The 26,317-nt window shown below is 36.0% G+C and overlaps 1 protein-coding gene and 1 non-coding gene across 3 annotated transcripts in view; one reads left to right on the top strand and one right to left on the bottom strand.

Annotated features, from left to right (window-relative positions):
• VPS13B (vacuolar protein sorting 13 homolog B) overlaps nucleotides 1-26,317 on the top strand; it is an 820,834-nt gene that overhangs the window by 337,333 nt on the left and 457,184 nt on the right. For both annotated transcript variants that reach the window (XM_030304021.2, XM_032591891.1), the window contains one exon: nucleotides 15,394-15,503. In XM_030304021.2, the coding sequence (XP_030159881.1) occupies nucleotides 15,394-15,503 (110 nt within the window). The remainder of the gene's footprint in view (nucleotides 1-15,393; nucleotides 15,504-26,317) is intronic.
• LOC115506612 lies at nucleotides 16,251-16,354 on the bottom strand. Its single transcript, XR_003966455.1, has one exon. It is a non-coding gene; the product is annotated as a U6 spliceosomal RNA (small nuclear RNA).

Genomic DNA, 26,317 nt, shown 5'->3' with positions numbered 1-26,317 from the left:
AGATCTCTCTGACCTCAGCCGTAGCAATCTCTTATTCGACACATCCCCAAAGGCAAGGGAATTAAAAGCAAAAGTGAATTACTGGGACCTTATGAAGATAAAAAGCTTCTGCACAGCAAAGGAAACAACCAACAAAACTCAAAGGCAACCAACGGAATGGGAAAAGATATTTGCAAATGACATATCGGACAAAGGGCTAGTATCTAAAATCTATAAAGAGCTCACCAAACTCCACACCCGAAAAACAAATAACCCAGTGAAGAAATGGGCAGAAAACATGAATAGACACTTCTCTAAAGAAGACATCCAGATGGCCAACAGGCACATGAAAAGATGTTCAGCGTCGCTCCTTATCAGGGAAATACAAATCAAAACCACACTCAGGTATCACCTCACGCCAGTCAGAGTGGCCAAAATGAACAAATCAGGAGACTATAGATGCTGGCGAGGATGTGGAGAAACGGGAACCCTCTTGCACTGTTGGTGGGAATGCAAATTGGTGCAGCCGCTCTGGAAAGCAGTGTGGAGATTCCTCAGAAAATTAAAAATAGACCTACCCTATGACCCAGCAATAGCACTGCTAGGAATTTATCCAAGGGATACAGGAGTACTGATGCATAGGGGCACTTGTACCCCAATGTTCATAGCAGCACTCTCAACAATAGCCAAATTATGGAAAGAGCCTAAATGTCCATCAACTGATGAATGGATAAAGAAATTGTGGTATATATACACAATGGAGTACTATGTGGCAATGAGAAAAAATGAAATATGGCCCTTTGTAGCAACGTGGATGGAACTGGAGAGTGTAATGCTAAGTGAAATAAGCCATACAGAGAAAGACAGATACCATATGGTTTCACTCTTATGTGGATCCTGAGAAACTTAACAGGAACCCATGGGGGAGGGGAAGGAAAAAAAAAAAAAAGAGGTTAGAGTGGGAGAGAGCCAAAGCATAAGAGACTGTTAAAAACTGAGAACAAACTGAGGGTTGATGGGGGGTGGGAGGGAGGGTAGGGTGGGTGATGGGTATTGAGGAGGGCACCTTTTGGGATGAGCACTGGGTGTTGTATGGAAACCAATTTGTCAATAAATTTCATAAAAAAAAAAAAAACAAAAAAACCAAAACCCCTACTACAAATAAAAGTATTATATGACTTTCAAAAAAAAAAAAAAAAAAAAAAAAAAAAAAGAGATGAAGAAATACTTGAATTGATAAAACTATTCATAATATTGGACAGCAGAAAATACTTTATTGAGGTAATAAGTGAATTGAGAAGTTTTATAGTTATATCTTGGTTTATAATGTATAATTTGATTATATTGTCTTCTAAGACAGTTTAAAGTGAAGAATTGGTTTGAAAAGTTATTGTTATAGGATTGTAGATTTGTTCAAAATGATTGGTGTGGGATCACTGTGATGGAGATTTTGAATAATGAAAATCCTGAATAAAGAATATTGACAAATTGTGGATAAATAAGAGACTTTTATGACATCTGGTAATTTTCTAAATGGTTTTTTACTTGTGGTGAATCAAATTAGGCTTCTGTTTCTTATATGAACCAAAGCTCTCATTGAAATTCAAAAATGGTCAGGAATAATGCTGGTGTAGTTTCTTGGTTTTAGAATATAAATAATTATTACTAAATCGTGAAGTGATATGTTTCTTTTACCTTGATTTGTATATAGCATGGTTCCTAGAATTGCCTGTCTTTTCCAGAGTATACTACTTGTGTATTGTCCCCCATACATTCAGAGATACTACTATTTTATGTTTCAGTAAGCATGTCTATTATATATTTTGTTTAATCATACATATACATATGTTTAATACCTGAAATTTCTGTGCAGTATACCTGTTTTTTCACTTTATTTTTAAAAAATGGTTATTTATTTATTTTGAGAGAGAGAGTGAGAGAGAGAGTGTGTGTTCTTGTGAGCTGGGGAGGAGCAGAGTAAGAGGGAGGGAAAGAATCCCAAACAGGCTCCAGGCTGTCAGCACAGAGTTTGATCTCACGAACCATGAGATCATGACCTGAGCCAAAATCGAGAGTTGGATGCTTAACTGACTGAGTCATCTAGTCCCCCTATTTTATTTTTTAAGCTTTTATTTTAATCACTTGGTGCTCATCACAACAAGTGAACTCCTTAATCCCCATCACTTATTTCCCCCACCCACTTCCCCTCTGGTAACCATCAGTTTGTCTTTTATAGTTAAGAGTCTGTTTCTTGGTTTGGCTCTCCCTTTTGCCCTTTGTACCTTCGTTTTGTTTCCTAAATTCCACATGTGAATGAAATCATATGGTATTTGTTTTTCTCTGGCTCACTTATTTCACTTCAGCATTATACAGTCTAGCTCCATCTGTATCATTGCAAACAGCAATATTTCATTCTTTTTTATGGCTCCGTAATATTCCACTGTGTGTGTGTGTGTGTGTGTGTGTGTGCGCGCGCGCGCACGTGTGTGTGTGATGCATGCATGCATCTTTTTCCATTCATCAACTGATGGAAGCTTGGGCTGTTTGCATATCTTGGCTGTTGTAAATAATGCTTCTATAAACATTGGGATACATGTATCCCTTTGAATTAGTGGTTTTGTATTCTTTGGGTAAGTAGTCAGTAGTACAGTTGCTGGATTGTAGGGTGGTTCTATTTTTGACCACTTGAGGAACCTCCATACTATTTTCCAGAATGACTGCAATAGTTTGCATTCCCACCAACAGCGCATGAGGGTTCCTTTCACTCTACATCTTTGCCAATAGCTGTTGTTTCTTGTGTTATTGGTCTTACCCATTCTGACAGGTGTGAGGTGATATCTCATTGAAGCCTTGATTTGCATTTCCCTGATGATAAGTGATAATGGACATCTTTTTATGTGTTTGCCATCAGAAAGTCTTCTTTGGAGAAATGTCTGCTCATGTCTTTTGCCTATTTTTTAACTGAGTTATTATTTTTTGGAGGGTGTTGAGCTTGATATGTTCTCTATAGGTTTTGTATACTAATTCCTTATCAGATATGTCGTTTGCAAATATCTTCTCCATTCTGAAGGTTGCCTTTTAGTTTTGTTGATTGCTTCCTTTGATGTGATTTTTTCTTTTATTTTGACATAGTCCCAATAGTTTATTTTTGCTTTTATTTCCCTTGCTTCAGGAGACCTATCTAGAAAAATGTTCCTACAGGAACAGAGAAATTACTGCCTGTGCTTGCTTGTAGGATTTTGATGGTTTCTTGTCTCACATTTAGATTTTGACTCCATTTTGAATTTATTTTTGTGTATGGTGTAAGAAAGTGGTCCAGTTTCATTCTTTTGCATATTGGTTTCCAGTTTTCCTAACACCATTTGTTAAAAAGACTGTCTTTTTTCCTATTGGATATTCTTTCCTGTTTTGTCAAAGACTAACTTGACCATATAGTTCTTGGTTTATGTCTGGATTTTCTATTCTCTTCCATTGATCTTTTTGTGTAGGTATCTTTTTGTGCCATTACCATACTGTTTTTATTGTTACAGCTTTGTAATATAACTTGAAAGTGGGAATTGTGATGCCTCCAGATTTGCTTTTCTCTTTGAAGATTGCTTTGGCTATTCAGGGTCTTTTGTGGTTCCATACAAATTTCAGGATTATTCTTGTTCTGTGAAAAATGCTTTGGTATTTTTACAGGGATTGCATTAAATGTGTAGATTGCCTTGGGCAGTATGAACATTTTAACAAAATTTGTTCTCCTAATCCATGAACATGGAATGTCTTTCCATTTCTTTGTGTTCAGTTTCATCCTTGTTTGGTGTGTGTAGCTTTCAGAGTACAGGTCTTTCACCTCTTTGGTTAAGTTGATTCCTAGGTAGTTTATTGTTTTTGGTGCAATTGTAAATGGGATTATTTTCTTAATTTTACTTTCTGCTGCTTCATTATTAGTGTAGGAATGCAACAGATACCTGTATGTTGATTTTGTATTCTGTGACTTTATTGAATTCATTTATCAGTTCTAGTAATTTTTATGGTGGACTCTTGTGGGTTTTCTACACATAGTATCATGTCATCTGTAAGTAGTGAAAGTTTGACTTCTACTTTGCTGATTTTGATGCTTTGTATTTCTTTTTGTTGTCTGATTGCTGTGGCTATGACTTCCAGTACTATGTAGAATAAAAGCGGTGAGAGTGGACATCCTTGTTTTGTTTCTGACCTTAGGGGAGAGGCTCTCAGTTTTTCCCCATTGAGGATGATGTCATCTGTGGGTTTTCCATATACGGCCTTTATTTATTACGTTGAAGTATGTTCCCTCTAAAGAAGGTTTTTATCATGAATCGATGTTGTACTTTTTTGCTTGCTTTTTCTGCATCTGTTGAAATAATCTTATATGGTTCTTGTCCTGTCTTTTATTGATGTGATGTATTACATTGATTGCTTTGCAAATATTGAACCACCTTTGTCCCCCAGGAATAAATCCCATTTGATTGTGGTGGATGATTTTTTTAAGGTATTGTTGGATTCATTTTGCTAGTGTTTTGTTGAGGATTTTGGAGAAATTTCAGAGAAATTGGCCTGTAGTTCTCTTTTTCTGTGGTGTCTTTATCTGGTTTTTCCAGTGTATCAGGGTAAGCTGGCCTCATAGAATGAATTTGTAAGTTTTCCTTCCTTTTCTCTTTTTTGCAAAATGCTTTTTTCACTTTATACTATTTTCCATTATTTGTTATTATATGTATGTGTACTTACATATAAGTAAGCACATAATTTAATATCTGAATGGTGTTCCATTAAAGAAATTACCATACTTTGTAGATGTTGATGTCATTTACATATTTATTACTGTAGAGACTGTTACAAATGAACATCTTTGTGCATGTATTTTTCAGAATATTTACAAGTGTTACTGTAGGATTCCAAAAGCTGAAATTGCTGGGTCAGTGAGTATGTACATTTAAAATTTTGATGGGTAATAAATTGCAAAATGGCCTTCAAAATGCCTGTGGCAATTTCCTTTTTTTTTTTTTTTTTTAAGCATACATGAAAGTGCTTTATCTTCCATGGCCTTATCTGTAATAGAATTTCATTCACTAAAGGTTTTGTTAATCTATCATTGGAAAATTGTTTTTGGGGGGAGTTTTACCTTGCATTTCTTTGCTGTTAGTGATGTTGAGCATTAGTGAAGGCTGCTTGTAGTTATTCTGTGATTTGTCTATTTATGTTTTTGGCCTATTTTTTCTGTTCGGTTGTATAGCATTTTTTTTTTTTGAAATTTTAGGATGTTTTCCTGTATCATGAATATTATCTGTGTTATGTATTTATCTAGTATTTTCTTGTGGTTTGATTTTTGCCTTCAATTTTGTTTATAGTTCATCATTTGGAAGTTCTAAGCTTTTCATTGTGATAGTGGTCTATAATTATCTTTATGGTTTTAGACTTTTATGTCTTGCACATGAAAACTTTGAAACATCACAAAGTAATAATTGCTGACACAGTTTGAGATGAAAATTTCATTTGTGCATTATTTGCTAATTGAGAAGATACATGAATCAGATAGAAGGAGACCAATTATTACTTAATGTCTGATAAAATTGATTAACATTTGATCTGGAGAGAATGAAAAACAACAGTAGGAAAAATAAACACACACACACAGTCTTGATGAAATCCAATTCTTACACCTTCTCTGTGCCTGAATTGGACTGAAGAAAAACATGAAATCACAATGAGTTCACTCACTTTGAATTTATGACCCAGGGACACAATGGCTCCTTAATGCTGTAAAGCGATAAAACGTGTCACAATTTCACACATTAGGCAGTTTCCTAAAATACTCATAATCTTCCCTGCCATCCTTAGCTGAAATGAGCTCTATATTCTCAGTGTTATACTTGGCTAAAGAATGGTAAAATCAGTGGTGGTAGAAAGTCTGAATGGTGAAGGCTAATTTGAATCAAAGGATGCACAAAATTTGGATAGATGGAAAGAAGAAAGTACGTATGGACATAAATAAGTGCTTAATAAGTATTTTTATATGATATGAATTGGACTTATCAGTAAAACTGGTAAGTTTAGAGGACAGTAATGGACTCTACAATAAACTGGAAAATATGACAAATGTATTGTTACACTATTTTACTTCCAGTTACCACCATCCTGTTCTTTCTGCTCTGTGGGCATATATTTTAGTTCTTTGTGCAGTTCGAACCCCCCACAGCATTGTTGTTACTCCTACTTTAAGTAGTCATAAGTGTTTTAAAAGAGATTTAAAGATATATATACATCTGTATATGTATGTATATATGTGTAAGTATATATATGTGTATATATATGTATGTGTATATATATGTACATATATACATGTATATGTATGTATATAGCATATTTTTTAAGAGGTCCTCTTTGTTTACCAACATACTTAGTCTTTCTGGTGTTTTTCATTCCTTTTCTATAATTGAAATTCCATCTTGTACAAGTTCCTTTCACTCTAAAGCACTTCTCATATTTTCCAGTAGCTCAAGTCTTTGGGAGGCAAAGTGTTTTTGTTTTGTTTTAGCTTCATTTTTAAAGCATATTTTCAGCAGATATATCAATCTAGGTTGTCTTTTCTTGTTTTAGCACTTTAAAGACACCATTCCATTATTTTTGCATCACCATTATTTCTGAGGAGTTGTCCTTATCATGATTCCCTTATATGTATTGTGGGGTTTTTTTCTGAGTGATTTTAAATTTTTTTCTGTTTTGGATTTCCTGTAGTTTGATTGTGATGCATCTAGATCTGTTTTTCTTTTTAATTATTCTTTTTGAGAATAATTCTTTTTGTATTTCTTTTTAATTATTCTTTAATTATTCTTTTAAAAATTCTTATTTTTTTAATCTGTCAGTTGGTATTGTTTATCAGTTTTGAAAAATTCAAATAATTTTTCACCTCCTTTCTCTTTAGTTCATGCACACTGTCTACCTTTTTCACTATATTCTTTAACATATTTATCAGAGTTGTTTTAAAGTTGTTGATAATTCCAATATTTTTGGCACCTTTTGAACTTATGCTAATAACTATTTTCTTTTTTGGTAAAAAAAAGAATTATGTGTTTTCATAATTTTTCTAATGAATGTTCAATGTTGTGTGTAAAAAGAATAATAAAAGTACGTATGACAGAAAAACGTTTATGCCCATAAAAGAACATGCCTCTTCTTTTGTCATGTAAAAGGTGTAGTTGAATTGGATCTAGTTTTGGCTTTCTTTTTTTCCCTCTCTTTCACTTTATTTTTAAATTTTTATTACTGAAGTCTAGTTGACGTACATTGTTCTATTAGTTACAGGTGCACAACATAGTGATTCAACAATTGCATACATTATGCAATGCTTACCATGTTTAGTGTAGTTACCGTCTATTGCCATATAACATTACTAAGATAATATTGACTATATTCTTAATGCTATATGTTCTTTGCTTTCTAGTCTGCAGTTGTGCTGGGTCTAGTTCTTGATTTATTTGTATTAAGTTCACCATAGGCTTCACAGTTCTTGAGAATAGTATTGGAATCTTTATTTCAGTATGGTTTGTGATTTTCTCTTAGTTCTCTTTGCCTGTACTGAGACCTAAGATGCCTTGTTCACTTGTCTGTATCGCGGGATCTGTCTTATTCCCTCTTTCTTTCTTCCAGTCACAGATAGCCCTGTTTGGTGCTCACTGAAAAGTTGAGAATGACTGTGGGATTTCTTTCATTTATCCTTGGGCTCAGACATCATCAGCCTCCACATGCCTGTGTGTTAGAAGGGTCTGCCTCATTTCTCCAGGCCAGTCCCCTGCCACTCTCCTGGGTATTTGGTGGAGGTGTGTTGAAAAGAAATGGCACTCCTCTTGTGTCTAGAGTTCTCAGGGATTCTAAATTGTCATGCTAGTCCCCATACTTGTGTTTAAACATTTGTTGAAAGTTCTTTTGTTTTTTTCTTAACAACTTGTTTTTCTTCCTACTGCTATGCCAAGAATAAAACCTACCATTCATTCCTTCCTGCCTACGAAGGGCCTTTCACGTTTATGATTTTTGTTCATTAGGTTTCTTTGCAAATTCTGTCTGATGAAGGTTGAAAAGCTTTGATATGTTGGTTACATGGCTTGTTATTGTTACGATGGATAGAGTTCTCCTGTGATTTTCCAAATCCTGTGGGAAGACATGGTAATTGTTAATTAAGTAACATGAGCTACCATATGCACATACCTAAAAGGCTTATTCCATTATACTAAACCTGACAATTACCTTGGATAAATTTGCCACTAGTTGGCGGCTCATCCCTGCTCTGTCATTTCTTAGCCTCTGATTACTTTATCTTCTCTTTATTCTCCACCCATATTTTTGATTCTTTGTTTACAGGCCAAAATTCTTGAAATTATTCTTAAAAATAAGAGTAGCTATTAATTTCTTAAGAACTACACAAATCTAAAAAGTCCGTACTTTACTATAGCTGCGTAATAGAAAAATAGTGAGTTTTAGCCACTGAAACTTAGATGAAGATGAGTATGTCTTTTGTCTCATTCATTAGTTTAAGATAAAATGCAGGGTACTTGTCACCTTTTAGAACTTGATATTTTACAGGGTCATCTCATTGGTTGACATAGTTTCTATAGGTGACAAGAAGCATATATATTTAAATGTTGTGCACCTTTGGTTTCTCACTCTTATTTCATTCTCATTCTACAGCTTAGGATGTAACTGAAAATGATGGTGGTGGCTTGGTTTAACTAATTTGTGAAGCCGGAGTGGAATGTGGATAAATGAGCCATTTTGGCAACGAGCAGAAAAATAAAGCACACTTTTCTCATTAGTTGTTTTCCAGGCTAAAATTAAACAGAGTAGTATATTGCCAAATTTAATGATTTATGGGGGATCTGTTCTAAGTAAATTCAGTATCAGACTAGTTGTCTACACACTTACATGTCAGAACTTGTGTGTTATTTTTAAAGGCTCTGTCTTGTAAATTGAGTTTAATATGAAAATATCCTTTTAAATTTAAAAGAACATTATCTCTATAATTTCAACTAAATTGATAGATTATTCTCTTTTATCACCCATTTAACATTCCCATAGTTCCAGCCTGTGTGTCATTTAGTTATCTCTGATTTAATGTAATCACATGACTTTTATGAACATTAGTTGGTGAAATAGTTTTTAACTTCATTATAATAAAATAAAACTTTCAAGATTAGTTTTCACATGAAAATATTTATTGCATTGGTTTTCCTCCTCCTCTCTCTAAAATCTTGATTAAAAAGGAATTCTAACTTACTGAGAAAGTTTTAAAAAAATTTACCTAACACATTTACTTTTCAGTACATAGGAAAAGATTTTTAAATAACTTGCCCAATATGGAGAATGTCTGCAGTTTTTAAGTTTACTTTTACCTTTTGTAGTTGGCATAGTATTAAATTTATAAACTGCTTTATATAGGGCGTTGGGGTATACTTTTCATAATTTCAAAAAAAAAAAGTTTGTGCCTTGTACTTCAGATGCATAATATTAGGGAGAGAAAAATTATCCTGATACATTCTTTTTATTTTTTTATTTTTTTTTTAAATTTTCTTTTACTACTTCTTTTTTTTTTTTAATGTTTATTTATTTTTGGAGAGAGAGACAGAGCATGAGCAGAGGAGGAGCAGAGAGCAAGGGAGACACAGAATCCGAAGCCGGCTGCAGGCTCCGAGCTGTTGGCACAGAGCCCAATGTGGGGCTCGAACTCACAAGCTGTGAGATCATGACCTGAGCTGAAGTTGGACGCTTAACCGACTGAGCCACCCAGGCGCCCCATGATACATTCTTTTTAAAAAAATACATGTAATTTTAAATTTTCTTCCTTTATATTCTTATAAATATAACACTGTCTACCTAGAAAAGAATACATGTTATGTATATATAAATTTGAGGTAAAATCATATAATGAATACCATAGATTTTTTTGCTAAGAAATTGTCAATTTATTTGTGTTTAAAAAAACTTTTTTAAATGTCTATGTATTTTTGAAGGAAAGAGAGAGAGAGAGAGAGAGCAAGCAAGCACGAGTTAGCTGGGGAGGGGCAAAGAGAGGGAGACAAATCCGAAGCAGGCTCCAGGCTCTTAGCTGTCAGCACAGAGCCCCACATGGGGTTCGAACTCACTAACCGTGAGATCATGACCTGAGCCAAAGTCAGATACTTAACTGTCTGAGCCTCCCAGGGGCACCAATTTGTTTGTGTTTTTATTCCCCAGGTGATCATTCTTGTTGTTTGGAATATTTTTAATCTTCTTTTCCCTTCAGTGTTGGCACCTTCTTTCCAATTTGCTTAATTAAATGTGTTTATTTTCATTTTTTTAAGTTTTTATTTAATTTTCAGCTAACATACAGTGTAATATTGGTTTCAGGTGTACACTTTAGTGTTTCAACACTTCCATACAACACCTGGTGCTCATGACAAGTGCACTCCTTATTCCTGATCACCTATATCCCCCATCCCCCACCCACCTCTGGTGGCCATCAGTTTGTTCTGTATAGTTAAGAGTCTGTTTCTTGGTTTGTCTGTCTGTCTGTCTGTCTCTCTCTCTGTCTCTCTCTCTCTTTTTTCCTATGCTTGTTTGTTTTGCTTCTGAAATTTCTTATGTGAGTGAAATCATATGGTATTTGTCTTTCTCTGATGTGTTTCCCTTAGCATAATGCTCTCTAGCTGCACCTGTGTCATTGCAAATGGTAAGATTTCATTCCTTTTATGGCTGAGTAATATTGCATTATATATGTATATACCACATCTTCTATATCCATTTATCAGTCCACGGACACTTGGGTTGTTTCCGTAATTTGGCTATTGTAGATAGCATCAGGGTGCATATATCCCTTCGAATTAGTATGTTTGTATTCTTAGGGTAAATACCTAGTGTAATTGCTGGATTGTAGGGTACTTCTATTCAAAAAAATTTTTTTTAATGTTTATTTAATTTTGAGAGAGAGAGAGAGAGAGAGAGAGTGAGCGAGCAGAAGAGGGGCAGAGAGGGAGAAGATGCAGAATCTGAATAGGCTCCAGGCTCCAAGCTGTCAGCACAGAGCCTGATGTGGGGCTGCATCTCACCGACTGCAAGATAATGACTTGAGCTGAAGTCAGACTCTTAACTGACTGAGCCACTCAGGCACCCTGTTGCCTGGTACTTCTATTTTTAACTTTTTGAGGAACTTCCATACTGTTTTCCAGAGTGCCTGCACCAGTTTACATTTCCACCAGTAGTGCAAGAGGATTCCTCTTTCTCCACATCCTTGCCAACACCTGTTATTTCTTGTGTTGTTGATTTTAGTCATTCTGACAAGCGTGAGGTGATATCTCATTGTAGTCTTAAATTACATTTTGTTTTAATTATACATTTTGGTTTTCTTGGGCTTCTTCTTGGGTTTTAGGCTTAACTATCTTTCATTAATTCTGTAAAATTCTCAGGCATCATCTTTTTAACAATATTGCCTCTTCCCCACTTTTTAGTATCTCCACATGGAATCTGATTAGACATATATTTGGTCTTCTTAAGTCCTCATATCTCTTCACCTCATTTTAATAATCTTCTTTCATTTTTGTCTTTCAAATGCATTCTAATGATTTCAGGTACTTCTTCCACTTCACTGTTTTTCTCTTCAGCTATATCTAATCGGCTGTTGAAACTGCCTAATGAGTTTTTTACATCAACAATTAAATATGTCACTTTCATAGTTTCCATTTTTTCTTTAAATATGTTCTTTCCTGATACTCTGTATGATACCATACTTTTGCATTTTAAGCATTTTATACACAGGTGCTTTTTTTTTCTATATTCTAATATCTCCAGTGCTTGAAAGTCTAAATTAGTTGTTTGTTGATTTTTCTGACTCTGTCTCACAGAGTCAGTTGTGATTTTTTGTTAAGAAAACCATTCCCAGATCGTAATTTGTGGCAGTTATATGACAGTGATTTGGAGACTTTTCAGACAGAATACTTGATTCTGTTAATGGCTAATTAATGGCTAGAGGGACATTTCTCAGCAAGAAAATCTAAGGCTCATCTACCTGTCTTTTCTCTTGACCCCAGTTTGAGAATCCCATTTATATCCTCCCTCATGGCAACTGCTTTTTTTTTTTTTTAATGTTCCCTTTTCAAGAGGTAACACATCTCAGATCTTTTTAATAATTGTTTTGGTGTTTCCATATATTTTAGTTTTATTTTATTTTGTTTATTTTATTTTTGTTTATTTATTTTACATTTATTCATTTTTGAGAGACAGAGAACACAAGCAGGGGAGGGGCAGAGAGAGAGAGAGAGAGAGAGAGAGAGACATAGAGACATAGAATCCGAAGCAGGCTCCAGGCTCTGAGCTGTCAGCACAGAGCCTGACGCGGGGCTTGAACTCACAAACCGTGAGATCATGACCTGAGCCAAAGTCAGACACGCAACTGACTGAGCCACCCAAGCGCCCATCCATATTTTTTAAATAACATAACTTTTCTTGCTCTTTCTTGATTGTTTATTTAAGAGTATAATTTATTAATGCCTTACAGTTGAAAATTATATTTGGCCAACTTTCACTCCTCCTATCATACTCTCAATATTGTTATATCAATTTTGATTAATTAATGCATCTGGGTTTTTTTAGAATTTACATACTTCTGTCTATAAATATAATTCGTGGTACACTTTATTGTATACTGACTAGTTATCATTTCCTTTATAACATTTGTTTTCCCTGTATTTAATACTGTGTTTTATTGTTACTACATTTTCCATGTACCTGTTACTACTTCACTGTTGTCATTTTGGGGATTCCTGTCACTTTTCTCCTGCGTTGGATCCTTTTGTCTCCTGGATCCCATATTTTTCTTTATTGTTGCAAGTGCTGTGTGTCTGTGTGTGGAACACATTTCTTTATTGTTAAGCATATATTATTTGTGGTGTCTTTAATATTTATATGATTTTAATTATAAAACAAATTACAGTGGGCTTATGTGATAGGAAATAGTCCATATAATTCAAATCTAACTAATTTCATTTCTTTATTTGGAATTTAGAAACGTCTTTTAACTTTTAAGATTGAATGATATATTCTTGAATTTAAGTATTCTTGAATTCTTGAATTCAAATTTTAAAACTCTATTGAAATGTATACAGTTAATTTCTTTAAAAGGTTTTAATAAACAATTTTTATGCATTGTATTACAGGAAAAATACATATATTAAATTATATTTTCTATTTGACTTCATTTATGACTTCCCTTTTGCAATCATTTTGTATTTAGTTTCACATCATCATTCCTTCCTGATGTGTATTTAAGCAAATTATTGCTCAGCAGCACATGCATTCGTACATGGAAGTGGATGGAATTGCTGTGGTCTCAGAATGCTGCTTTGGAATCTACACTGATTCTGGGTCCCTGGGAGAACACCTGGCAATTTTTGCTTGTTTGAAAATTCTGTGTAAAAGTTTTATTTTTAAAAAATTTTTTTAAAAACATTTGCTTTTTTTTTTTTAAACATTTATTTATTTTTGAGAGAGAGAGAAAGAGAGAGAGAGAGAGCGTGAGTGGGGGGGTGGGGCAGAGGAGAGGGAGGCACAGAATGCGAAGCAACTCCAGGCTCTGAGCTGGAGCCCGACATGGGGCTTAAACCCACAAACTGTGACGACATGACATGAACCGAAGTCGGATGCTCAATTGACTGAGGCACTCAGACGCCCCTGTGTAAATGTTTAAAAAGGAAGGATATTTCTCTTGCGTGCTCTCCTCCAGCATTCTATCTCTGTGTCTGTGTGGCTCACTTTTCATAGACCTTGGTAATAATAGTTACTGTGTGGTTTAGATAACCTGCAAAATTATAGAACAAGTTGCACCTAAGTTGAGAACTCATGTATCATGTACTATGACTCTTTACCCCTACCATGTGGCAATTACTTTTCTAGATACTGGAGTGTAGTTGAGAGCAAAAGTGACAAATACTCCTTACTTGATATTCCATATATTTCAGTGGAGCTAATAATATTTTACCAAAAAATGCATTTGCAAATACAAAAATGTATTTATGGATGCACATAATCTGCACATAAGAATGGGATGTTATACTTGAGTTAAATCCGTGTGTTTCTTTTTATCACAGAGAGACTAAAATACTTGAGTATTTTAGTAAAATACTTGACTAGGATGGAATTGCAACTTGTTACACTTCAGCTTTGTGTTTTATGTCAGAATGTTAGCCTGTGTTTCATCTAGGCAGATCTCTCTCTTGCTTCTGAACGTTTAACTTTGTAATTTGCAGTGATTTATTGAGTGGTTATAATAATCCTTACTTGAACATCATGAATTAAATTTGTGATATAAACAAAAATGGAGATAATATTCTGTTCTCATGACCAATATAGAAATTGCTCTTTGCTAAAAAATAAAGCTTCTTCTTATTAAAGACAGATTCACTTTTTTTTTTTTTTTTTAAATTTTTTTTTTCAACGTTTATTTATTTTTGGGACAGAGAGAGACAGAGCATGAACGGGGGAGGGGCAGAGAGAGAGGGAGACACAGAATCGGAAACAGGCTCCAGGCTCTGAGCCATCAGCCCAGAGCCTGACGCGGGGCTCGAACTCACAGACCGCGAGATCGTGACCTGGCTGAAGTCGGATGCCCAACCGACTGCGCCACCCAGGCGCCCCTACAGATTCACTTTTAATGAGATACAATTCATATTCCATAAAAATCACTATGTTAAAGTACATAATTTAGTGGTTTTTAGTATATTTGCAAAGTTGTGCAACAATCACCATTTTCTAATTCTGGAACATTTTCATCGCTCCCCAAAGAACCACATATCTATTAGCAGTTCTTTTCCATTCTTTCCTCCTCCTAGGCACTGGCATACACAAATTACCTTTTTTCTCTATGGTTTTGCCTGTTTTAGCCATTTCATGTAAGTAGAATCCTACAGTATGTGGTTTTCTGTGACTGACTTCTTAGCACGTTTTCAAGGTAGTGTAGCATGAATCAGTACTTTATTCCTTGTTGTGCAAAAATAATTTTCCATTATATGGCTATATGACATTTTGTATATCCATTTAGCAATTCATGGACATTTGTGTCATTCCCACTTTTTGGCTATTATGATCACTGTTTTGGAAATTTAGCTACAAATTTTTGAGTGAACATATGATTTTAGTTCTCTTTGTACATACGCAGGAATAAAATTGTTAGGTCATATTGTGACGGTATATTTGCTTCCTGAGGAAATGCCGAAGTGTTTTTGAATGTATTTGCACCATTTTATGTTCCAACCAGCGGTATATGACGTCTTGAATCCTCCACATCTTTGTATGCACCTGTTAATTTTGTTAGCTATCCTACTTGGTGTGAAGTGATATAAAGCTTATTATTTTTATGAGGAATTAAAATAATTTTAAAATCTTGATTTTTAGGTGCTGTACTCCTTTGTAGTGTACAAGGACTAGCAGTTAATATTGACCCAGTCTTATATACCTGGCTCATTTATCAGCCTCAGAAACGAACCAGTAGACATATGCAGCAGGTGAGAAATTTTTATAATTTATTCTCTTAATGAATAAATCGTTTTCTATTTTCTCAGTCATTTGTTAAAGGTCTATATTGTCTGTATTGATTTTTTTTAATTCCTCTGTCTTCCACTCTTCCCCTTTCAAGCAGTTTTACTCCTTCACTTCTAGACTGGAAACTCCAGCTCAAAGTGGAGTTTCATTGATTACTGAGGTGGATTTCTATGCAATTGCTTATAAAGCAGATACATTAGAGAATAGTTCTGGTAGTCCTGCTTTAGTGGCCTGTTTTCTCTCATAGTGCCTAGATGTTTGTTCTGAGTGTCTGATACATAAGAATTGCATACTAATAGCTTTAATTTTCATTATCACTGTATTTCTTCTACATCTTTAGGTTTATTCAACAAGCATTCATTGGGTGCCCAACCCTTGGATTGGGATGGTTGGTGCAAAAGAGTTGGGATATGCACTTGTTTAAAAGAGTATAAATTACAAAGTATAAAACAGCTAATTGTATTTTCTGAAATGCTTAAATATATTTTCTGTGTCATGATTCTTAAATGTAATTCTGACAGAGTTTATTCCCATTTTAAAGATGAAGAAATTGATGCTAATTGAGATTTATTTCCCTATTGTCACACATAGTAAATGGCAGAACTAAATATTTTTTCAGGCCAAATTTATGCTATATTGCATTTTCCCATTAGACTTAATTGTAATTTTGTAATATTCTAATTGGAATAGCTTTTTATCTTTTTTTTTTTTTAAATATGGAACACTTCATGAATTTGCCTGTTATCCTGGTGCAAGGGCCATTCTACTCTCTGTATTGTTCCAGTTTTAGTATATGTGCTGCCAAAGTGAGCACTGTCCCTTTTTTTCAAACTTAAAACCAGTTGATAGAAAAATACACAATTTTATAATTACACAATACAACAAAAAAAATTACCTGAATAGTACAATCCATGGCTCAAGGAGCATCTTTTTTTTTTTTTTTAGTGTTTATTTTATTTTTTTTTTTTTATGAAATTTATTGACAAATTGGTTTCCATACAACACCCAGTGCTCATCCCAAAAGGTGCCCTCCTCAATACCCATCACCCACCCTACCCTCCCTCCCACCCCCCATCAACCCTCAGTTTGTTCTCAGTTTTTAACAGTCTCTTATGCTTTGGCTCTCTCCCACTCTAACCTCTTTTTTTTTTTTTTTTTTTCCTTCCCCTCCTCCATGGGTTCCTGTTAAGTTTCTCAGGATCCACATAAGAGTGAAACCATATGGTATCTGTCTTTCTCTGTATGGCTTATTTCACTTAGCATTACACTCTCCAGTTCCATCCACGTTGCTACAAAGGGCCATATTTCATTTTTTCTCATTGCCACATAGTACTCCATTGTGTATATATACCACAATTTCTTTATCCATTCATCAGTTGATGGACATTTAGGCTCTTTCCATAATTTGGCTATTGTTGAGAGTGCTGCTATGAACATTGGGGTACAAGTGCCCCTATGCATCAGTACTCCTGTATCCCTTGGATAAATTCCTAGCAGTGCTATTGCTGGGTCATAGGGTAGGTCTATTTTTAATTTTCTGAGGAACCTCCACACTGCTTTCCAGAGCGGCTGCACCAATTTGCATTCCCACCAACAGTGCAAGAGGGTTCCCGTTTCTCCACATCCTCTCCAGCATCTATAGTCTCCTGATTTGTTCATTTTGGCCACTCTGACTGGCGTGAGGTGATACCTGAGTGTGGTTTTGATTTGTATTTCCCTGATAAGGAGCGACGCTGAACATCTTTTCATGTGCCTGTTGGCCATCTGGATGTCTTCTTTAGAGAAGTGTCTATTCATGTTTTCTGCCCATTTCTTCACTGGGTTATTTGTTTTTCGGGTGTGGAGTTTGGTGAGCTCTTTATAGATTTTAGATACTAGCCCTTTGTCCGATATGTCATTTGCAAATATCTTTTCCCATTCCGTTGGTTGCCTTTGAGTTTTGTTGGTTGTTTCCTTTGCTGTGCAGAAGCTTTTTATCTTCATAAGGTCCCAGTAATTCACTTTTGCTTTTAATTCCCTTGCCTTTGGGGATGTGTCGAGTAAGAGATTGCTACGGCTGAGGTCAGAGAGGTCTTTTCCTGCTTTCTCCTCTAAGGTTTTGATGGTTTCCTGTCTCACATTTAGGTCCTTTATCCATTTTGAGTTTATTTTTGTAAATGGTGTGAGAAAGTGGTCTAGTTTCAACCTTCTGCATGTTGCTGTCCAGTTCTCCCAGCACCATTTGTTAAAGAGGCTTTTTTCCATTGGATGTTCTTTCCTGCTTTGTCAAAGATGAGTTGGCCATACGTTTGTGGGTCTAGTTCTGGGGTTTCTATTCTATTCCATTGGTCTGTGTGTCTGTTTTTGTGCCAATACCATGCTGTCTTGATGATGACAGCTTTGTAGTAGAGGCTAAAGTCTGGGATTGTGATGCCTCCTGCTTTGGTCTTCTTGTTCAAAATTCCTTTGGCTATTCGGGGCCTTTTGTGGTTCCATATGAATTTTAGGATTGCTTGTTCTAATTTCGAGAAGAATGCTGGTGCAATTTTGATTGGGATTGCATTGAATGTGTAGGTAGCTTTGGGTAGTATTGACATTTTGACAATATTTATTTTTCCAATCCATGAGCAGGGAATGTCTTTCCATTTCTTTAAGTCTTCTTCAATTACCTTCATAAGCTTTCTATAGTTTTCAGCATACAGATCCTTTACATCTTTGGTTAGATTTATTCCTAGGTATTTTATGCTTCTTGGTGCAATTGTGAATGGGATCATTTTCTTTATTTGTCTTTCTGTTGCTTCATTGTTAGTGTATAAGAATGCAACTGATTTCTGCACATTGATTTTGTATCCTGCAACTTTGCTGAATTCATGTATCAGTTCTAGCAGACTTTTGGTGGAGTCTATCGGATTTTCCATGTATAATATCATGTCATCTGCAAAAAGCGAAAGCTTGACTTCATCTTTGCCAATTTGGATGCCTTTGATTTCCTTTTGTTGTCTGATTGCTGATGCTAGAACTTCCAGCACTATGTTAAACAACAGCGGTGAGAGTGGGCATCCCTGTCGTGTTCCTGATCTCAGGGAAAAAGCTCTCAGTTTTTCCCCGTTGAGGATGATGTTAGCTGTGGGCTTTTCATAAACGGCTTTTATGATCTTTAAGTATGTTCCTTCTATCCCGACTTTCTCAAGGGTTTTTATTAAGAAAGGGTGCTGGATTTTGTCAAAGGCCTTTTCTGCATCGATTGACAGGATCATATGGTTCTTCTTTTTTTTTTTGTTAATGTGATGTATCACGTTGATTGATTTGCGAATGTTGAACCAGCCCTGCATCCCAGGAATGAATCCCACTTGATCATGGTGAATAATTCTTTTTATATGCTGTTGAATTCGATTTGCTAGTATCTTATTGAGAATTTTTGCATCCATATTCATCAGGGATATTGGCCTGTAGTTCTCTTTTTTTACTGGGTCTCTGTCTGGTTTAGGAATCAAAGTAATACTGGCTTCATAGAATGAGTCTGGAAGTTTTCCTTCCCTTTCTATTTCTTGGAATAGCTTGAGAAGGATAGGTATTATCTCTGCTTTAAACGTCTGGTAGAACTCCCCTGGGAAGCCATCTGGTCCTGGACTCTTATTTGTTGGGAGATTTTTGATAACCGATTCAATTTCTTCGCTGGTTATGGGTCTGTTCAAGCTTTCTATTTCCTCCTGATTGAGTTTTGGAAGAGTGTGGGTGTTCAGGAATTTGTCCATTTCTTCCAGGTTGTCCAATTTGTTGGCATATAATTTTTCATAGTATTCCCTGATAATTGTTTGTATCTCTGAGGGATTGGTTGTAATCATTCCATTTTCATTCATGATTTTATCTATTTGGGTCATCTCCCTTTTCTTTTTGAGAAGCCTGACTAGAGGTTTGTCAATTTTGTTTATTTTTTCAAAAAACCAACTCTTGGTTTCGTTGATCTGCTCTACAGTTTTTTTAGATTCTATATTGTTTATTTCTGCTCTGATCTTTATTATTTCTCTTCTTCTGCTGGGTTTAGGCTGCCTTTGCTGTTCTGCTTCTATTTCCTTTAGGTGTGCTGTTAGATTTTGTATTTGGGATTTTTCTTGTTTCTTGAGATAGGCCTGGATTGCAATGTATTTTCCTCTCAGGACTGCCTTCGCTGCGTCCCAAAGCGTTTGGATTGTTGTATTTTCATTTTCGTTTGTTTCCATATATTTTTTGATTTCTTCTCTAATTGCCTGGTTGACCCACTCATTCGTTAGTAGGGTGTTCTTTAACCTCCACGCTTTTGGAGGTTTTCCAGACTTTTTCCTGTGGTTGATTTCAAGCTTCATAGCATTGTGGTCTGAAAGTATGCATGGTATAATTTCAATTCTTGTAAACTTATGAAGGGCTGTTTTGTGACCCAGTATATGATCTATCTTGGAGAATGTTCCATGTGCACTCGAGAAGAAAGTATATTCTGTTGCTTTGGGATGCAGAGTTCTAAATATATCTGTCAAGTCCATCTGATCCAATGTCTCATTCAGGGCCCTTGTTTCTTTATTGACTGTGTGTCTAGATGATCTATCCATTTCTGTAAGTGGGGTGTTAAAGTCCCCTGCAATTACCACATTCTTATCAATAAGGTTGCTTCTGTTTATGAGTAATTGTTTTATATACTTGGGGGCTCCGGTATTCGGCGCATAGACATTTATAATTGTTAGCTCTTCCTGATGGATAGACCCTGTAACTATTATATAATGTCCTTCTTCATCTCTTGTTACAGCCTTTAATTTAAAGTCTAGTTTGTCTGATATAAGTATGGCTACTCCAGCTTTCTTTTGGCTTCCAGTAGCATGATAAATAGTTCTCCATCCCCTCACTCTCAATCTAAAGGTGTCCTCAGGTCTAAAATGAGTCTCTTGTAGACAGCAAATAGATGGGTCTTGTTTTTTTATCCATTCTGATACCCTATGTCTTTTGGTTGGCGCATTTAATCCGTTTACATTCAGTGTTATTATAGAAAGATACGGGTTTAGAGTCATTGTGATGTCTGTATGTTTTATGCTTGTAGTGATGTCTCTGGTACTTTGTCTCACAGGGTCCCCCTTAGGATCTCTTGTAGGGCTGGTTTAGTGGTGACAAATTCCTTCAGTTTTTGTTTGTTTGGGAAGACCTTTATCTCTCCTTCTATTCTAAATGACAGACTTGCTGGATAAAGGATTCTCGGCTGCATATTTTTGCTGTCTAGCACCCTGAAAATCTCGTGCCAATTCTTTCTGGCCTGCCAAGTTTCAAAGAGAGATCAGTCACGAGTCTTATAGGTCTCCCTTTATATGTGAGGGCACGTTTACCCCTTGCTGCTTTCAGAATTTTCTCTTTATCCTTGTATTTTGCCAGTTTCACTATGATATGTCGTGCAGAAGATCGATTCAAGTTACGTCTGAAGGGAGTTCTCTGTGCCTCTTGGATTTCAATGCCTTTTTCCTTCCCCAGTTCAGGGAAGTTCTCAGCTATTATTTCTTCCAGTACCCCTTCAGCACCTTTCCCTCTCTCTTCCTCCTCTGGAATACCAATTATGCGTATATTATTTCTTTTTAGTGTATCACTTAGTTCTCTAATTTTCCCCTCATACTCCTGGATTTTTTTATCTCTCTTTTTCTCAGCTTCCTCTTTTTCCATAACTTTATCTTCTAGTTCACCTATTCTCTCCTCTGCCTCTTCCATCCGAGCCGTGGTGGTTTGCATTTTGTTTTGCATTTCCTTTAAAGCGTTTTTTCAGCTCCTCGTGACTGTTCCTTAGTCCCTTGATCTCTGTAGCAAGAGATTCTCTGCTGTCCTGTATACTGTTTTCCAGCCCAGCGATTAATTTTATGACTATTATTCTAAATTCACTTTCTGTTATATTATTTAAATCCTTTTTGATCAGCTCATTAGCTGTTGTTATTTCCTGGAGATTCTTCTGAGGGGAATTCTTCCGCTTGGTCATTTTGGATAGTCCCTGGTGTGGTGAGGACCTGCAGGGCACTTCCCCTGTGCTGTGGTGTATAACTGGAGTTGGTGGGCGGGGCCGCAGTCAGTCCTGATGTCTGCCCCCAGCCCACCGCTGGGGCCACAGTCAGACTGGTGTGTGCCTTCTCTTCCCCTCTCCTAGGGGCGGGATTCACTGTGGGGTGGCGTGGCCCGTCTGGGCTACTTGCACACTGCCAGGCTTGTGATGCTGGGGATCTGGCGTATTAGCTGGGGTGGGAAGGCAAGGTGCACGGCGGGAGGGGGGGCAGTCTTAGCTCGCTTCTCCTTAGGTGATCCACTTCAGGAGGGGCCCTGTGGCAGCCGGAGGGAGTCAGATCCGCTGCCGGAGGTTTGGCTCCGCAGAAGCACAGAGTTGGGTGTTTGCGCGGAGCGAGCAATTTCCCTGGCCGGAACCGGTTCCCTTTGGGATTTTGGCTGGGGGATGGGCGGGGGAGATGGCGCTGGCGAGCGCCTTTGTTCCCCGCCAAACTGAGCTCTGTCGTCCGGGGGCTCCGCAGCTCACCCTCCCTTTGTCCTCCAGCCTTCCCGCTTTCCGAGCAGAGCTGTTAACTTATGACCTCCCAGACGCTAAGTCGCGCTTGCTGTGGGAACACAGTCCGTCAGGCCCCTCCGCTTTTGCAAGCCAGACTCAGGGGCTCTGCTTGGCCGGCGAGCCGCCCCTCCGCCCCGGCTCCCTCCCGCCAGTCCGTGGAGCGCGCACCGCCTCGCCTCCCTTCCTACCCTCTTCCGTGGGCCTCTCGTCTGCACTTGGGTCCAGTGACTCCGTTCTGCTAATCCTCTGGCGGTTTTCTTTTAGTGTTTATTTTTGAGAGAGAGAGAGAGAGAGAGAGAGAGAGAGAGAGCGCGCGCGAGAGTGCAGGAGAGGGGCAGAGAGAGAGGGTAAAAGAGAGAGAATCCCAAGCAGGGTCTGTGCTGCCAGCACAGAGCCGGATGTGGGGATCAAACCCACTAGCTGTGAGAGTAACCAGAGGTTGGGTGGGGGGCAATTAACTTGATAAAAAAGTGACCTTTAGTGGTTTTATCATAGAGCCAAGTATAAGAGACTGTTAAGAATTGGCACCCAGTTCATAAAAGATTTTTTTTTTTTTTGTAATGCGAAGTGTTTGAGATTTTATCCTGAAGGGTAAAGAGAAACTATAGGAAACTGATATAAAGAATTTTGAGAAACATCTGGGTGGCTCAGTTAAGCGTCTGACTCTTGATTTCATCTTAGGTCATGATATCACAGTTCATGAAATTGAACTCCACATCGAGCTCTGTGCTGACAACACAGAGCCTGCTTGGGATTCTCTCTCCCCCTCTCTTGCCCCTCCCCAGCTCATTCTCTCTCTGCCTTTCTCTCTCTGAAAAATAAAGAAACGTTAGAAAAAAAGAGTTTTGAATTTTAGAAAGCTTACTCTAACAGAATGTTGAATTAAACTAAAGAAGAAATAGGTAATAAAAATTACTACACAATTCTTAGTATTAGACACTCAGAACAAACATCTAGGCACTATGAGGGAAAATAGGCAAGTAAAATAGAACTACCTAAGCTAGCCTCTAATGTATCTGCTTTAACCAGCAATTGCATAGAAATTCACCTCAATAGTCAATGAAACTAATGTCAGGGAGAATGTGAGAAATATTTTAATTGTAAATTCTTTTTGCGATACAGTTGACATATTAGTTTTCAGGTGATGATTGTTGATGATAGTTACTGGTAATGATTTGATATTTGTATATACTGTGAAATTATCACCATAACTTTGGTTAACATCCATCACAACACACAGTTGCAAATTTTTTTTCTTGTTATGAAAACTTTCAAGATTACTCTTTTAGCAACTTTTAAATACACAATATGGTACTATTAACTATAGTCACGTTGTACATTACATCTCATGACCTATTTCTTTCATACGTGGAAGTTTGTACCTTTTGATCCCTGTCACTCATTCATCCCCACTGCCCCCATGAGTTTTTTGTTGTTGTTTGTTTGTTTGTTTTAGATACCACATAATATAAGTGAAATCATATGGTATTTTTCTTTCTCTTAATTATTTCACTTAGCCTAATTGCCTTATTAGGTCCATCCATGTTGTCACAAATGACAAGACGTCCTTCTTTTTTATGACTGAATAACATCCCATTGTAAATTCTTCGTTGGTTACTTTATAAGTGATGGTAATTAGGTCCAGTTCACTAGAGCTATACCTGAAGGTCAGATAATGTTCTAGCAACTGAGGTAAATTAAAAATTGATTTGATTGATACCAAGCACCTTTATTTATTTTTAATTTTTTTTAATGTTTATTTTTGAGAGAGAGAGAGAGAGAGACAGAGCATGAGTGGGGAAGGGGCAGAGCTAGATGGAGACATAGAATAGGAAGCAGGCTCTAGGCTCCAGAGCTGTCAGCATAGAGCCTGATGCAGGGCTCCAACTCACAAACTGTGAGATTGTGACCAGAACTGAAGTCGGATGCTAAACTGACTGAGCCACCCAGGCACTCCAGGTACCAAGCACCTTAAGATTTTCATATAATTTTATTTTAATTATACTGTTTCATAACAGTTTGAAATAAAATCTAAATATATATTTAAAAATATGTTTTTGAAAGTTCAAAAATAATAGTTTTATTTAAAAGAAAAACTAATAAATACCCATAATCCTCTTCATTCAGAGTTATGAAGAATATTGGTATAAATATGTTCATAGCTAAATCTTTATGTTTTTCTTTAAGTATTCACTTAGAATATATTTTGGGGAAGTAATTAGTGTTTAAAGCCATGTATATCAGCATATTTTGAAACCTTTGTTATATTGTCACATAGCTTCCAGAATTACAGTTTACATTTTCGCTAGTACTTCATAGTATTAATACTTTACTACAATTCATCATATTCTTAGCTACTATTTTAGTCTTACATTTTTTTTAACATAGGAAATTGAAAGAATAGTGTAATTGATCCCTGTGACCTTATCAGCTAGGTTTAATAATTACCAACTCATGGCTACTCATCTTCACTTTTAAAACTCTGTTGGGTGAAAAAATGCCAATATTTAGTAGTGAGGAAAATAGAGAAAATGGATAAACTCACATAGTAATGTTATGAGTGAAAATTGATGAATTGGCAGTATCTAGTAAATTGAAAATAAACATAGCCTGTAACCCCCAAATTGCCCTTTTGGATAAAACTGTGGTCTTAACAAAAGATCCTAAGGACCCTGAAGAGTTGTGTATAAGCTTGTTCTTGCAGTATTCATTGCAGTAGTACAAGACTGGAGACAACCTGAATGACCGTCTCTAAGGAAGTGGATAAATAAAACACAACATATTCACACAATATGATAATTTATTAGTAGAAATTATACAATAGGTCTTAATATGGATATCTCAAAATTGTATTTAATGCAAAAACCAAATTTCAAAGGAAATATGCAATATGAAAGCATTAATGTATATTTCTCCAAAACTACCCAAATAAATAAATAAATAAATAAATAAGTAAATAAGTAAGTAAATGGTGTATACATATGAGTGGGTGTGAATAGGGATAGGTGTAAAACATTTCAAGGTTTATATGAGGATCATAATAGTGGTTGATTCTGGGAGGAATGGGTACTTGGTTCACAATTGGAGGGTATTTTAGCTTTACCTGCTATATTTTGCTCGTCTCTAAAAAACAAGGAAATATAAAAATTTTAACAGACAGTAATTATTGGATATAATGGAATGTGTATGTTATCTTATTCTTTATAATTTCCTGGGTGGTTTTTTTTTTTTTTACATTTATTAAATTAATAGGGAGAATTTTACAGGAACAACAACAGAAGACTTTAGGCATTTTCGGATCATGGAATACTGATGCTGCAAGGGTAGGATAAATCTGGGGCTGGGATACAACTAATATTTGAGGAAATATCCAGTACCAAAAGGTAGAAGAATATTAGTAGAACAATGGGAGTTTGCTAAAAATAGTTTATTTTGATATTTTGAAATATTAAAATACTGGATACTCTGTATCCAGTATCTCTTCTTGCCTGACATATGGTGCGTACATTAGCTATCATTCAGGAAATATTTACGGAGGGTCTTTTGGATATAATTGTAGATATTTGGAATACAGTTGCATAGAGGACATATTAGAGTCTTGGTGTCTTGTTAGGAAGGGTTTTTCTTAGGGCTTTTAATGTCTCTTTGCCTATGTGAAAATGACCCAGTTTGAGTCACCCAAAAGAATGATTTTTTTGTTTGTTGTTGGATATTACCAATATTATGGCTTTCATGAATCTCACCTTTCAGCTATTTTAGCTTGAATTAAATATCACCCTATGCTTAACATAATTTTTCTCTAATATATTAATTTGAATCTGAACATGGGTGTAATTTTTTGGAATACTTAGTCATATTCCAGGTTTATAAATGATGGCCAAGATATTCAAGGGATTATGGAATCAGTCAATACTACCACCTAAAAGGAACTCCCATATTTTATAGTTGAGTAATTTTAAATGCATCAAAACTTAAGGGTATGTTGAACTTTTCTCATCTTGGTCTTAAGATACTATTTCCTAATTAGGTTTGTACAAATATTATCAGTTTTACTAAATAATATGAAAGCAGCTACTGTACATTGTAATGTTTCCCACAATATATTTATCTTTCCATTTTCTCATTTTTCACCTTTCTTGTCCTTTTACTTAGCTTAAGTAGCAACTTTTAAAATAATTTGCCTTTTCCCTATATTTCATAACTTGATTGATTGTAATATATAGATAATGTACTTGTGTTCTG

Source organism: Lynx canadensis, chromosome F2 (assembly GCF_007474595.2).
Source record: "Lynx canadensis isolate LIC74 chromosome F2, mLynCan4.pri.v2, whole genome shotgun sequence".
Lineage (NCBI taxonomy): Eukaryota > Metazoa > Chordata > Mammalia > Carnivora > Felidae > Lynx > Lynx canadensis.
Note: the sequence above shows the minus strand (reverse complement) of the source record. Positions and strands in the feature narration are given on the sequence as shown.